At 43.1% G+C, this 13,082-nt stretch overlaps 1 protein-coding gene across 13 annotated transcripts in view; it reads right to left on the bottom strand.

The window, feature by feature from the left end:
- The window catches only part of ZMYM2 (zinc finger MYM-type containing 2), an 89,078-nt gene that overhangs the window by 15,296 nt on the left and 60,700 nt on the right, over positions 1 to 13,082 (bottom strand). For all 13 annotated transcript variants that reach the window (XM_073794910.1, XM_073794911.1, XM_073794903.1 and 10 more), the window contains 3 exons: positions 6,088 to 6,253; positions 5,403 to 5,437; positions 159 to 288 (listed from right to left, as the gene is read on the bottom strand). In XM_073794910.1, coding sequence (XP_073651011.1) covers positions 159 to 288; positions 5,403 to 5,437; positions 6,088 to 6,253 — 331 coding nt within the window. The remainder of the gene's footprint in view (positions 1 to 158; positions 289 to 5,402; positions 5,438 to 6,087; positions 6,254 to 13,082) is intronic.

Genomic DNA, 13,082 nt, shown 5'->3' with positions numbered 1-13,082 from the left:
TAATGATCTTAAATGACATGCTGTATTCTGAAGCCATGTCTAAAACCAGATAAGCAAAATCAACAGAAAGTGACAAAGTGACCCAACAAATCTATTCTGCAGCCCATTATTTGAGAAAAGCATGGATTTCACTCAGCGAGGGTCAGGATGCGAGTCACCTGTCTGACAGGACTTGCTCTGCATGTGGGGTTTGCAGTAAGTTGCCTTCGTCATGGTCAAAGGTTTGCACAGAACTGCCTTGTTCTTCATCTCCTTGTTGGGGGTTGGAGAAGGGGGTGGTGCTGAGCCCTACCGAGAAACAAAGAGAAACATTTTTATTTCTGCCTCTAATTTTTATTACTTTATGCTGTTGTTAATATCTGGTTTCTAGGTCCAGCGGGGGGAACACACAAAAGTGGAAGAATATAATCAATTTATGCTGTTTCTACTATGTCTACCAAAGTCTTAATCTGGAAGGATCAACATGAATCTATCCCAACTATAGGAAAAGCAGTAGTAATCGTTCATTCTACAGATCTGTTTTTCGAAGGATACCACAGCATACTTTTTAATATAACATAAAAGACAAGTCTCACTCTTAAATAAAAAAGCAAGGTTGTTAACCTGAATTTTGAAAATAATTAGACTCTTATTATGGCTTTCTGATACTCTCTCTCTACTGCATAAACTGCTTATACGTGGTGCTAAATTTGAAAAGAAAAATGATGAAAATTATTACCAAAAATGTTATCAAACTTTAAGTTGTTTCCTCTGTCCCAACCACTGCAATTTTAGGAACGCCTCCTCTCGATACAGATGTTTCAGCCTGTGCACCACAGTACCGTTTACACCACAGAAACACACACACACGCTGTAAAGCAAGCTGCAGCTCTGTGCCTAGGAGGCGACATGAAGGTGCTGTGCACACCACCGATCGCTACGGGGAAAGGGACACAATTCAGAGTTCCTGGTCTTCGGATGCCAAGCGCACAGTTCCTGCGGACACAGACCTCACTCCGAAAACGGACCTCACGCCGAAAACGCACGCCGCACGCGGCGTACGGCGCCCCGCCCCTCCCCGCGCACGCATGCGCAGTAGGTGGAGCCCGTGTCCGGGAAAGCGAGACGGCCTCGCCGCCGTCCCGGCGCTGCGCAGCGCAGGGGAACCCAGGACTCATCAGAAACGAAGCCCGCATGGTCTCCCGGCGCTTCGCCAGGGCCCATCCCGGCCCCGAGGCAGGACCCCAGGATAGTATCTCAGCCGGGGTCAGCGGACAACTCTGGGGGTCTCGGACCGTCTTCCAGCAGCCATTCTGCGGCTTTGCTCTGCCACCTTGTCCAGTCTCCCCGCTGGGCTTGGCCACCTTTTCTGCCACAACCACCTCCACTCATCTGTGTGCGATGCGCACCATGTTTTCAACGCTCCTCTTTTTATTTTCTGTAACACCTTCAAAGACGGACATTTTCCACGCAGTCTCATCAAACATCTTCCAACGCCACTCATTTCCCAAGCGGCCTCCTGATGCTGCGCCCGGCGGGGCCCGTCCCCGGCATCCTCGCTGCAACTGGGCCCTGAAAGCCCAGTGCGCCCTGCTGGGGCTGGGGGAGGGGGAGGGGGAGGGGTACTCAGCGTCTGGGGGTGGTTTCTGAGTCCTCCACCGCAATGGATAACATCCGATAATCAAAACCCGAAGGCTCAAGGTTTTCATTCTGGAGGCCGAGTTCAACTTGTAGGATGATGCAGCTGCGAAACCAACCCCAGAATATTTCGGACACCACCCCTGCTTTTTCTGTCCCACCTCACATACGGGCACACGGGCTAGGTTCCCCTCTAAGTGCTCGTGGTCTGGGGCTCTACGCACCAGAGGGCTGCACTTGGTCACCCTTGGCCTTGGCCCAAGAGCAAGGACACAGAGTCTCAGAAGGATTCAAGTCAGGGCTTCGAGACCACTTGCATTCGGTAGGTTCGTTTTACCAATGACCTTGCAAAAACTAGCCAACCTGCATCTTCCTGCGTAACCCCCAGCAGCCCCCTCTGCAGAGCCCAGACCTGCAGAACCCACCGGGGCCTGCAAGACCCACATTTTTCACATGTGAGTGGGCCAGCACCAGCACAAAGAGGCCACCCTTTCCCTGATCCCGGTGACAGGCTGTGAGCTGACAGTCTCACCACACTGCTGGTCACTGTGCTGTGTTGTAAGCAGTCATAAGCTCACGAATCCACAAATTTAGTCAACATACCATCTTTCCCACAGCTTCCCCACGCACTAGAGTTTACCTCAGCCCTACAGACGCTGGATTTCTTATCCCTCTTTATAGATGAACCATATCGTTCGTTCATCCACGAAACTGAACTCACATGGGTCCCCCAGTCAGACACACAGCACTTTCTGGTGCTTAACCCAGCAGCAAAATCACCAACACAAAGCACAAAAATAGGAAAAACTGGCACTCGTCAGACTGTGAAGAGGACACTTGCTTAAAGCATAAGCTGAGAGGAGATGGCCAAGCAGCCCCCGGGGCCCACACCCCTGGACACTCACGGTCTGCACGTGACCTCGACAGCTACTGGGCACTGATTCAGGGGTGACAGACACATCTTAGAGAGCAGGCCAATTCACAAACGTGAAAGGGTACTAATAAAAAAAGGTGCACGGTGGATCTCTCATAAGTTTCAAGTCCTGCTCATGGCCAAGGGGGCTGGTCCCGTGTGAGCTCATTCTACGCTCACCAGGATTCCAAACCCCGTGCCACGGAAGCTGGTCTGACGGCACCGCCGTGCAACATCAGGCAAGTCACTGGGTCTCCTGAGCCTCAAGTTCCTCAACTGTAAAGCGGGAGGAACAGTTAACACCAGCTATTGAGTATCTACTACACACCAAACCTGGGGAAGTTGGGTCTGGACTGGGAAATACTCTAGAACCCCCTTATGAACCAGGGGTCAAAGTCACAGACATCCTAGGTTACTCGTCATTCTGCCGACAGGGCACCATGTCGACTAAACTATGCCACCTGGTAAAAACCGACACTTGATACTGCTTCTTACTTTTCTCTTGGTCAACAGGCAGGATCTATACCTACTGATAATAAATTCTGAAGAAGGACCACAAATAATGAAAATTATAATGACGAAAGCCACCACACCTCTTGAGTATTTGCTATATGGCCAGGGACTATAAGCTATAGACAATGTCTATGTCCCCCTAAAATTCACACTCAGATCTAATCCCCAAGGGGATGTCTTGTGAAGGTGTGACCCTTAGGTGGTGATTCGGTCATGAGAGCAGAGCCCTTGTGAATGGGATCAGTGCCCCTCATAGAAGAGACCCCCAAAAACCCCTCCCCCACGTGAGGACATGCGACAAGACGGCCGTCTGGGAACCAGGAAGCAGGCCCTCAATAGACACCAGGTCTGCTGGAGCCATGATCTCAGACTTCCAGCCTCCAGAACTCCGAGAAATACCTTCTGTTGTTTGTAAGCTGCCTCACTTATGGCATCCTGTTATACAATATATAGTAGCTCAAACGGACTAGGACACTATGCAAAGCACCAAAGTCACACACCTGATGAAATGAATTCTTTAACCCTCTCAGCACAAGGGGTAGCAGGTGTTTTCTCACTCCCATTTTACAGATGAGGAAACTGAGGCTCAGAAGCTGTACAGCCCAGTGGAGGTGACAGAGAAGAGTTCTAAAGTCAGGGTTCAAGTGGCTTCCCCGATGCAGGCCCTATGTCTCCCAACACCACACACCCTGCCCCATGGGTTAGCGCTCTTGGTGACGACCCCGACGAGGTTCTGTCTCCATGCCCACATTACAGATAAGGGGAAAGTCACACAAAGAACCGTAAAGTGACTTGCCCCAAACTCTACAGCTGAGCTCTCATCCAAGGACAAGGTGGGAGGGGCTCTACGTGACAGGAGGTGATGGCTGCAAAGGCCCATCCTTCCATCCGTCCCATGAGGTGGCCTCAGTGCTGCTGCAGGAGAAGAGTACCTGCTTCTGTGCGGGCGGAAGGGTGTCTTGAAGCCTTGGTCAAAGCTTTGAAACAAGGTTGGGAGTTGCCTTATGGCTGCATGCAGATGCCAAACAGGGAGTGATCATCTGTACACTCCTCAGTAAGGATCAAGTGCCTGGTTAGAATCTGACAATTCAGCTGAATGCTCCTGAATTATCTGACTTAAAAATATATTACCACAAGGGCAGAACAGATAGGGGAGGAAAGCAAACAAAAAAGCACTCTTAACTTGTCTAGGATTCTAACTATTAACATCAAAACCAAAAACTGGGAATTCCCTGGTAGTACAGTGGTTAGGACTCGGCACTTCCATTCCATTTGATCCCTGCGTGGGGGAACTAAGATCCCGCCAAAAACAAACACTGAATGGAATAATATAAAAACACCAATCTTTCATCTACATCAGAGATCCTAAACTGTGGTTACATGTTAAAATCACCTAAAGAACTTTTCAAAACTACAGAAGTTCTGAGTTGGAGCCTAGGTATTCGAAAGGTTTTGAAAACTCCCCAGGTAATTCCAATCTGTAGCCAGAGCTGGTTAACTCCTTCTGCCCAGGAACACACGAGCAGAGGCTCACCATGATGCTGGTAAATGGCTCCCACAGAAGCCCCTGGATCAGGGTGGCTCCTGCAGGCGGGCACAAGAGGGCCGGCCCACTGTTCAGTGCAAGGCTCCTTTTATACAGAAACGGCCACTTTCAGCCCACAAGAGCCTTGAAATGCTAATGTAAAAGCAGAATCTGATGTATTACACTAAGAGAAAGAAAAACACTACAGAAAAAGAAAAAAGAAAACAGAAAAAAACCCAGGAGAAAGCATATGGAAGAACTCCTCAAGTTTACAACTACCAGGGCCTTGCCCCTAGGACAGATCTCCAGACCTGTCTGAGGGGCATCCGCCTAGCCCGGCCTGCCTCCCGCTTCCCAGGATCCCCCTCAGTTCCCTCCAGGTTCGGCCCCAGTGAACAGTTTGGCCAAACATGCACGCCTCTGGACATTATTATTCCTCCGACTTTTCATCGTCTACTGGCAACCTTCTACTCAGCTGTTCAGAAGTTTTGTCACAGCTGCCAGGACCGCATACACTCAACCATTTCAAATGCACCATTGCTACTGCCCTAAAGATGCAGCTGGGATGAGCGCTTCAACGCAAATATTTATATGTCTATCTCGCCCAATGTGGGTAAAGGCCACAATTAATTCACCTTTATATTCCTTAGCAGGTAGAAAAGGACCTGTTTTTATATCGGGTAACTTAGCACAATATGAATGCTTCAACTGTCTCAACAGAGGAAAGTAAAAAAATCTTTTATTATTACAATCAGATTAAAATGGACTAATTACTTTTTCTCCCCACATGATGAAAGTCAGTATTTAGCACTTTACCTATTAAGCAATACTTACTGTCATTTTGGTTCGGGACGTCTGACAACCCTGATCTAAAAACAAACAAATTTAAAATAAGACAAATATCACTTTCTTCAGGATTTTCTAAATCCATATCTCTCATTAATTTTTACTGATTTTTAAAATAGTTACTGAAGAAAATATATTTTAAGTTCTTTCAAATAAAGAATATGAGATCTGAGAGCTGAAATACAGAGATAAGTAGTGGAATTAACTCTCTCCCCATTTTGTCCCCTCAGAAAGTATACACTGCTTTGGGAGCAATACTATGTTCTTAGATTTAACTCAATTATTAATTAAGTCTAAAGGGTTTTCTTTGTTTCTCCTACCTACCCCCAGCACATACAATTTGCTAAAAATAGTTTTCATTTAAAATTGCAAGTGACACATGATAGGCAGATCAACTTTTTTACAATTTTTGTTATAATTCTGTTTAGCTGCTCTCTACCCCCAAGTAGACTCTATTTTTTTCAACTAGCATTACATTTTTAAGAGAATAAAATAAAAAGCAGTACATCTACAGAAACATCACTGAAGGCACTTCCACCCAGGGAAACTACGGAAGTTGCTATTAAACTATCTCTGAAATTAACTGCTTATTATCATTACCTTGAATCCAGATCTCTGAAACTAAAAACTGCTTTACAGGTTTTTCAAGTTACTAACCTAAACGATCACATACCATAATGTAAGTTTTCAGGTCCTTTCTGGGTTGTCATGTTGGGCTCGTTCTGCTGACAGTAGAAACGCAACAAGCAGTGCTGGTCGCAGAAATGTTTCATCTCCCCTCGCCACTGCACCCTCTCCCTCAGGGTGCCTTGAGATTTACAGCAGTCACACCTTGCAGCCTTGACGACAAAAGGAAGGTGTCAGACATCTCCCACGACAAGGTTTAAAAAGTCCGACATGTATTTTACAAGATTTCTAGACATTTCAATGACTGTTGTCAAATGTGATAAAACAATGTCAGATAAAGAAAAAATAAAATTGTATCATAAACATACAGTAAAATCCACAGAAGTTTAAAAAGTAGCAATTTACCTAATTGTCAAAATCCCTTTCTATACTTACCAGAAGTCAAAGACCAGCATTACAAAGATAGGCTATAACCAAAAAAATTGAACAGTGGTAGCAGACCAAATTGGTACAACGTTTTTTTAAGATTTTTTTTTGATATGGACCATTTTTAAAGTATTTATTAAATTTGTTACAATACTGCTTCTGTTTTATGTTTTGGTTTTTTGGCCCAAGGTATGTGGGATCTCAGTTCCCTGACCAGGGATCGAACCCATACCCCCTGGATTGGAAGGCAAAGTCTTAACCATTGGACCACCAGGGAAGTCACGGTACAATGCATTTTAATATTACAAAATAATTTTGAGAGCCATAATGATATGCTGGTCGAAGTCTCCCACAATTATACTACACTGAAAATCTCTGATTAATGAACAGATTTCCCAGGTTAAACTGAGCTCATAATGGACCCATTTATACAACTGTACAGACCAGAATAATTTTGAAACCAGCTCTTATGCTGAGAAAATCATGGATGTTAATTTGAAATGTTTTGTTTCAGTAGTTTAATATAATAAATTTGAAGGGCATTAATACTGGTTATTTTTTTAATTTATTTTTCGCTGCACTGGGTCTTTGTTGTTGCACAGGGGCTTTCTCTAGTTGCGGTGGCTTCTCTTCTTGCGGAGCACGGGCTCTAGGTGCATGGGCTTCAGCAGCTGTGGCTCACAGGCTCTAGAGCGCAGGCTCCAGCAGTTGCGGCACATGGGCTTAGTTGCTCCGCGGCATGTGGGATCTTCCCGGACCAGGGCTCGAACCCGTGTCCCCTGCGCCCTGGCAGGCGGATTCTTAACCACCGCACCACCAGGGAAGCCCCAATACTGTTTTAATGACAAGAACTTCAAGTTCATGTCTTAGAACACTCGGTATTTAATTAATTAAAAAACAATTATATTTTAAGATCACAAATGTGAACTACACCTAGAAAAACAATCAGCCCTAACTAGTCTACAACTTAATATGCAAAATAAAACCAACTAAAATTCATACATAAAAAGTTATACTTTATGATGGTGAATCAATTAATCTAGGGACAGATTTTTGAGAGATTCCATTTTACCTAGATTTTGCCCATTTTCACTAATTCTTAACATCTTGATCAACGAGTAGGCCAAAAGGTATAACAATCAATTTCAAATATAGTACCTTTCATAATTAAGTTTTGGGTTTTTTTTTTTTTGAGGTATGCAGGCCTCTCACTGTTGTGGCCTCTCCCGTTGCGGAGCACAGGCTCTGTACGTGCAGGCTCAGCGGCCATGGCTCACGGTCCCAGCCGCTCCGCGGCATGTGGGATCTTCCCAGACTGGGGCACGAACCCGTGTCCCCTGCATCGGCAGGCGGACTCTCAACCACTGCGCCACCAGGGAAGCCCCATAATTAAGTTTTCAATCTACTTACAGTAGAAATAAATTACTGCAATTTTTAAAATTGCCCTTTAGTTTAGCCACCAACTTAGAAGTTTTGACAAAGCAGTAAATATTAAGTACTTGATAGCTGGTAACAGTCACAGCTGTAGCTTTCCCTCACTGCTCTAATCACCTAGACTTTTATACTGCGGGTTTGGAAACCACTCACTTTATTTTTTTTTATTATTATTATTTTTTTTGCAGTACGCGGGCCCCTCACTGCTGTGGCCTCTCCCGTTGTGGAGCACAGGCTCCAGACGCGCAGGCTCAGCGGCCATGGCTCATGGGCCCAGCCGCTCCGCGGCATATGGGATCCTCCCGGACCGGGGCACGAACCCGTGTCCCATGCATCAGCAGGCAGACTCTCAACCACTGCGCCACCCGGGAAGCCCGAAACCACTCACTTTATGTCTCCACAGGAGTCCCATGAATCAACACTACAACAAATTCCTGGCTGGCACATGAACAAAGGGCTGTGTGGGTAAACAGGTCTTATGTAACAGACATACCCACCCAGGGTTAGAACACAGGCTCTTTATTTCTCCAGGTCAGGGATTTCTCCTGCCAAATAAATTTTAAACCAATGAAGAAGATTTGCAGTATAAATTATGACTATTAAGTGATGCCAATATCGCATCTCTTGTCCAAAAACTTGTGAGCTTAAATGTTATACTGCTGGTAATATAACATAGTAATCTCAGTAACATTAGCACTCACTATCAACCAGGTCCTAGTTTACTCAATAGTAAAAAGAAGTCCCTATATAAAACTCTCACCAGCAAAGACTGTTCTTTAAAATAATCATTGAAGTGCTCCAGGTTTCCGGGATTTTTTCCTTTTTATACTTTATACTCGAAGAAAAGCCAAAGCACCACAGGAGAAACTGAGTCTAAACAGTCAAGAACACAGCAAAAGTGAAGATGAGAACCTGAAAACAAAGGCCAGGCTGCCCTCTCCATTCCACAAGCCTCACAACAGGGCGGGGAAGCTCAAGTCCCAATACAGTAAGTGACTTCTTAGGGCCAAATACCAAAGTGCAGAGGTAGGATTCAAAGCAGACAGTCCAAGTCAAAACCAAAGCTTTATTTAGTGCACCAAGTTACAAAGACAATGGAAAAACAAATGAGTTAATATGAATAACTAGAAATAAAAATCCTAACATGTAAAATGCTGCAAGAAAGTTCTCAGTGTAACATCTAAAACCCAAATCAATTTGTATACAATTTGTATTTGTATAAAAAGTACTGTGCTGACTCTTTGTATATGGTAATATTTCCACTTACACAATAATTTAATAGGCCTAGAGCCTACAACCAAGCACATTCGACCCAAAGAATCTGAACAATAAAATCGCTTCATTATTTTATATAGACATTTGGAATTCTGTCCTAACAACACTTTAAGCTCCTTTCTTCCAGGAAGTTCAAAACAAATTTAGACGATTTCAATTAAAAAAAAAAAAAAGGAGCAAGATTAGTGCTAATTTACAAATGGCAACAAAATATGTATGTATTTTTTCAGGAAAAAGGATAATAATAGAACTCAATACTAATTCAAGCTTAATACCATAATCAAAATTTTAGAGGTTGTAAACCTCTTGTTTTTTGGCTTGTTTTCTCCTTTTGCAGCCACTCATACAAACTCCTGGTAAAATGTCTGGAACCATGCTAAATGGAAAATCTCATTAATGCCCATCATTTGTTACCGACACCAACACCACTACCTCCTACTCACGAGACGGGACTCTTAGGAAAGCTTAACATTCCTACAGCGTAAGAACACATGTTTCTGGTTTAACAAACACTTTGTGGTTTTCCTGTCACTGTGAAAAATCAAGGGTTGTGTATTATTTTGAGGAGGAAAAAAGAAAAAGTTACTGATTCAAACAATCTAAATAATAGGCAGGTACTAACGAAACTCAACTCAAAAACCTTAATCCAACTGCTCAGCTAATCCAGGAGCCTCCTCTGCAGTAACTGAGGAAGGTCATTGGACCTACACTGACACAGCCCCTTACCTGTCTTGGACAGTCTGGGTTGATGTATACACATCCTTGTAACCTTCCACCCTCTTGTTGCCCACTTCCCCAATCAGACCTAATTTTGCAAGGGGGAACCACGAACAAAATGAAACAGGGGATTTTATAGTCATTTATTTAAAAAAAGAATGCAGTAATAAAAGATTGGGCACTGGATACTATGCAAAGCATTCGAGTGATAAGAATTCTTCTGTTACCCAAAGGTACATTTAAAGCGAGAATATTAGGTATTTCCTTTAGAAACTTAATGTCAAAAACAATGAATGATTTTCTAAAATCAATATTTCTGGCAGTTTATAGACAAAAAAGAAAAACACAGAAGCCCCAAAATATTTTCCATTCAGGTATCCTTTTATGAATAAGGCTTATTAAAATGTAAGTATTAATTTGATTACAGCCCAGTCATGCTGTTCGACTGCTGGGGCATTTGCACTGAAGAATTTAACACTGTCACCCTTCACTACTGGTTTTTAAGGCAAATCGAAGCCTATATTAGGGCTTCTCTGGTGGTGCAGTGGTTAAGAGTCTGCCTGCCAATGCAGGGGACACGGGTTCGAGCCCTGGTCCGGGAAGATCCCACATGCCACGGAGCAGCTAAGCCCATGTACCCCAACTGCTGAGCCTGCGCTCTAGAGTCCGTGAGCCACAACTACTGAGCCCACGTGCCACAACTACTGAGCCCACGTGCCACAACTACTGAAGCCCGTGCGCCTAGAGTCCATGCTCCACAACAAGAGAAGCCACTGCAATGAGAAACCCGCACGCACTGCAACGAAGAGTAGCCCCTGCTCGCCGCACCTAGAGAAAGCCTGCGCGCAGCAATGAAGACCCAACGCAGCCAAAAATAATTTTTTTTAAAAAAGCCTGTATTAAAAAACTGTAATTTGAAGAAAGTTTAAGAAAAGCTTATTAGTTCTATTAAGAAGTACTATGAAAGTATTCTTGGGAAACAGTGGGACTTCTGAATTATCTTCACTGTATGTCAAACATGTAGCTTTTATTGTATTACAATACTAAATCCTTTTTCTCCAAAAAATTTAAACTTATAGAAATGAAAAGAACTATCCTCCCACCTGGTTTCACATTATGCCTGGAAACATTAACTTTGAGGAAAAGTAAAACCTACTTCCTTCGAAAGAGTTATCTGGGAGAAGAAAAAAACATTAATTTTATTCTCAGCGTTTTTTGGTTGCATGATTTCAATGGCTTTTGTATTCTAATTTTGAAGAGACAGTATTTAACCTCTATTTTAAATCCAAAAGCAAACCATTTTATAGGCCTGAAAACACAGATTATTCAAAATGTCTTGTCAAATTAAACAAACATAGGTGTAAATATTTTTAATTTTAAAAATATAATATCAAATACTTAAATTTAAACAAACAAAAATGTAAAGCTCTCGAGACTCTAGGTAAATACAGCGTGTGCTCCTCTGTGGCGGCATCAGCTGGGCTGGCTGCTCTCGTAAACATTCCTTGATGAGGCACTTTTTATAGATTATGGGTCACATTTTCTAATGAACTAAAATCTAAAATTCTGAGTTCTTAAATTTAAAAAGTGGAAGGGGAAAGAAGGTCAGGAAAAAAATCATAATTTGGTTGGGACTCAATTTAACACATTTTCAAGATGACCATGTAATGGTAGCAGTGGATAAGGGGACTCATGAGAAATGTCAGAAAAGACACTACTCAAGCAGAAAGCACAGAACACAGGGATTCTCTGACTCAGCACTGGCTGCCTCCACACAGGGCCCAATTAATTAGGAGGGGCAACTATTTCCTCATTTTGAAGGTTGTAATCCTATTGATTACATTAAAAATCATCACTGTTGCTTGCTTTACAAATTCCTATCATGTGTCTTTACTCCTCAGATTAGTATAGCTTGTAATAATGCTATTGTATATATTACACAAAGATCTGTGGGGTTTAAAGTAAGACAAGGAATAATAAAAATGTTACATGTATAGAATACTGACATTAAACATAAACAGATAATTGTCACTAGTTATTTAACGAACTTTCTGAAATGCACTGCCTCATTGAAATTTCATCATTGAACTTATAAAAACATTAGCTACAATTACCCTTTAAATAGGAAACTGGAACAAATGGCAACATTAGAATAATTTGGTCTTTTGCCAAAGAACACTTCTTTGCTTCCCAAAAAAGAAAAAAGAGGAAACCAAAAGATTTCTCTCTTTTAATTATAAGTAATATAAAAGAGAACAGGAAGAATCAAAGAAAGAAGCCAAACAGAGAAATACAGCCCACATGCTGTGAACAAAAAACAATATCCTCCAAGAAAGACTATTTGGAAGAACTGAAGTTTTGAGTTCACAGTTATACGACTGGACAGAAATCTGTATGATAAACTAATGACAGCGGTTCCTCAGTATCACACGGTAACAACCTCTGTCTCAAACAGCAAAGCAAATGGTGAAAAGGGTGACAGTAAGAACAAAGCGGAGTTTCCACATCTGTGTCCACTAAATACCTGCATCCAAAACCAGTTTCTAAGAATAAAACCTCCTCAACAGTGGAGGAAAAGGTATATTTGTGTGCTAAACTGAAACTGAGCGCTTAGAGCCATCAAAGTAACATTTCCTGAGTGACTTCTCATCTGTCTGTAACAAGGTGCTGCTTCAGACGGAAAGGGACGCAGCCTCCAGTGTGTTAGTATTTGTGCTGTGTGTTTCTAAAATGTGAACCTTAATTCAAGGGCTTAAAGTAGTCAGAAATAACAGTAAAATAGTGAAGTAACTTTAAAAGTGCAGCAAAATCTTAGCCTATAACAACTTGGAAAGTATCTTGCTCCTCTCTTTATTTAAAAAGATGTTTGGGGGAAAAAAAAAAAAAAAGATGTTTGGGGACTTCCCTGGTGGCGCGGTAGTTGGGAATCTGCCTGCCAATGCAGGAGACACGGGTTTGAGCCCTGGTCCAGGAAGATCCCACATGCCATGGAGCAACTAAGCCCGTGCACCACAGCTACTGAGCCCACGTGCCACAACTACTGAAGCCCGCACGCCTAGAGCCCATGCTCCGCAACAAGAGAAGCCACCGCAATGAGAAGCCTGTGCACCGTGACAAAGAGTAGCCCCTGCTCGCTGCAAATAGAGAAAGCCCACGTACAGCAACAATGACCCAACGCAGCCAAATAGA

The sequence above is a fragment of the Tursiops truncatus genome, chromosome 18 (genome assembly GCF_011762595.2).
Source record: "Tursiops truncatus isolate mTurTru1 chromosome 18, mTurTru1.mat.Y, whole genome shotgun sequence".
Lineage (NCBI taxonomy): Eukaryota > Metazoa > Chordata > Mammalia > Artiodactyla > Delphinidae > Tursiops > Tursiops truncatus.
The sequence above is the reverse complement of the archived record's forward strand: the minus strand, read 5'-3'. Positions and strand labels throughout refer to the sequence as shown.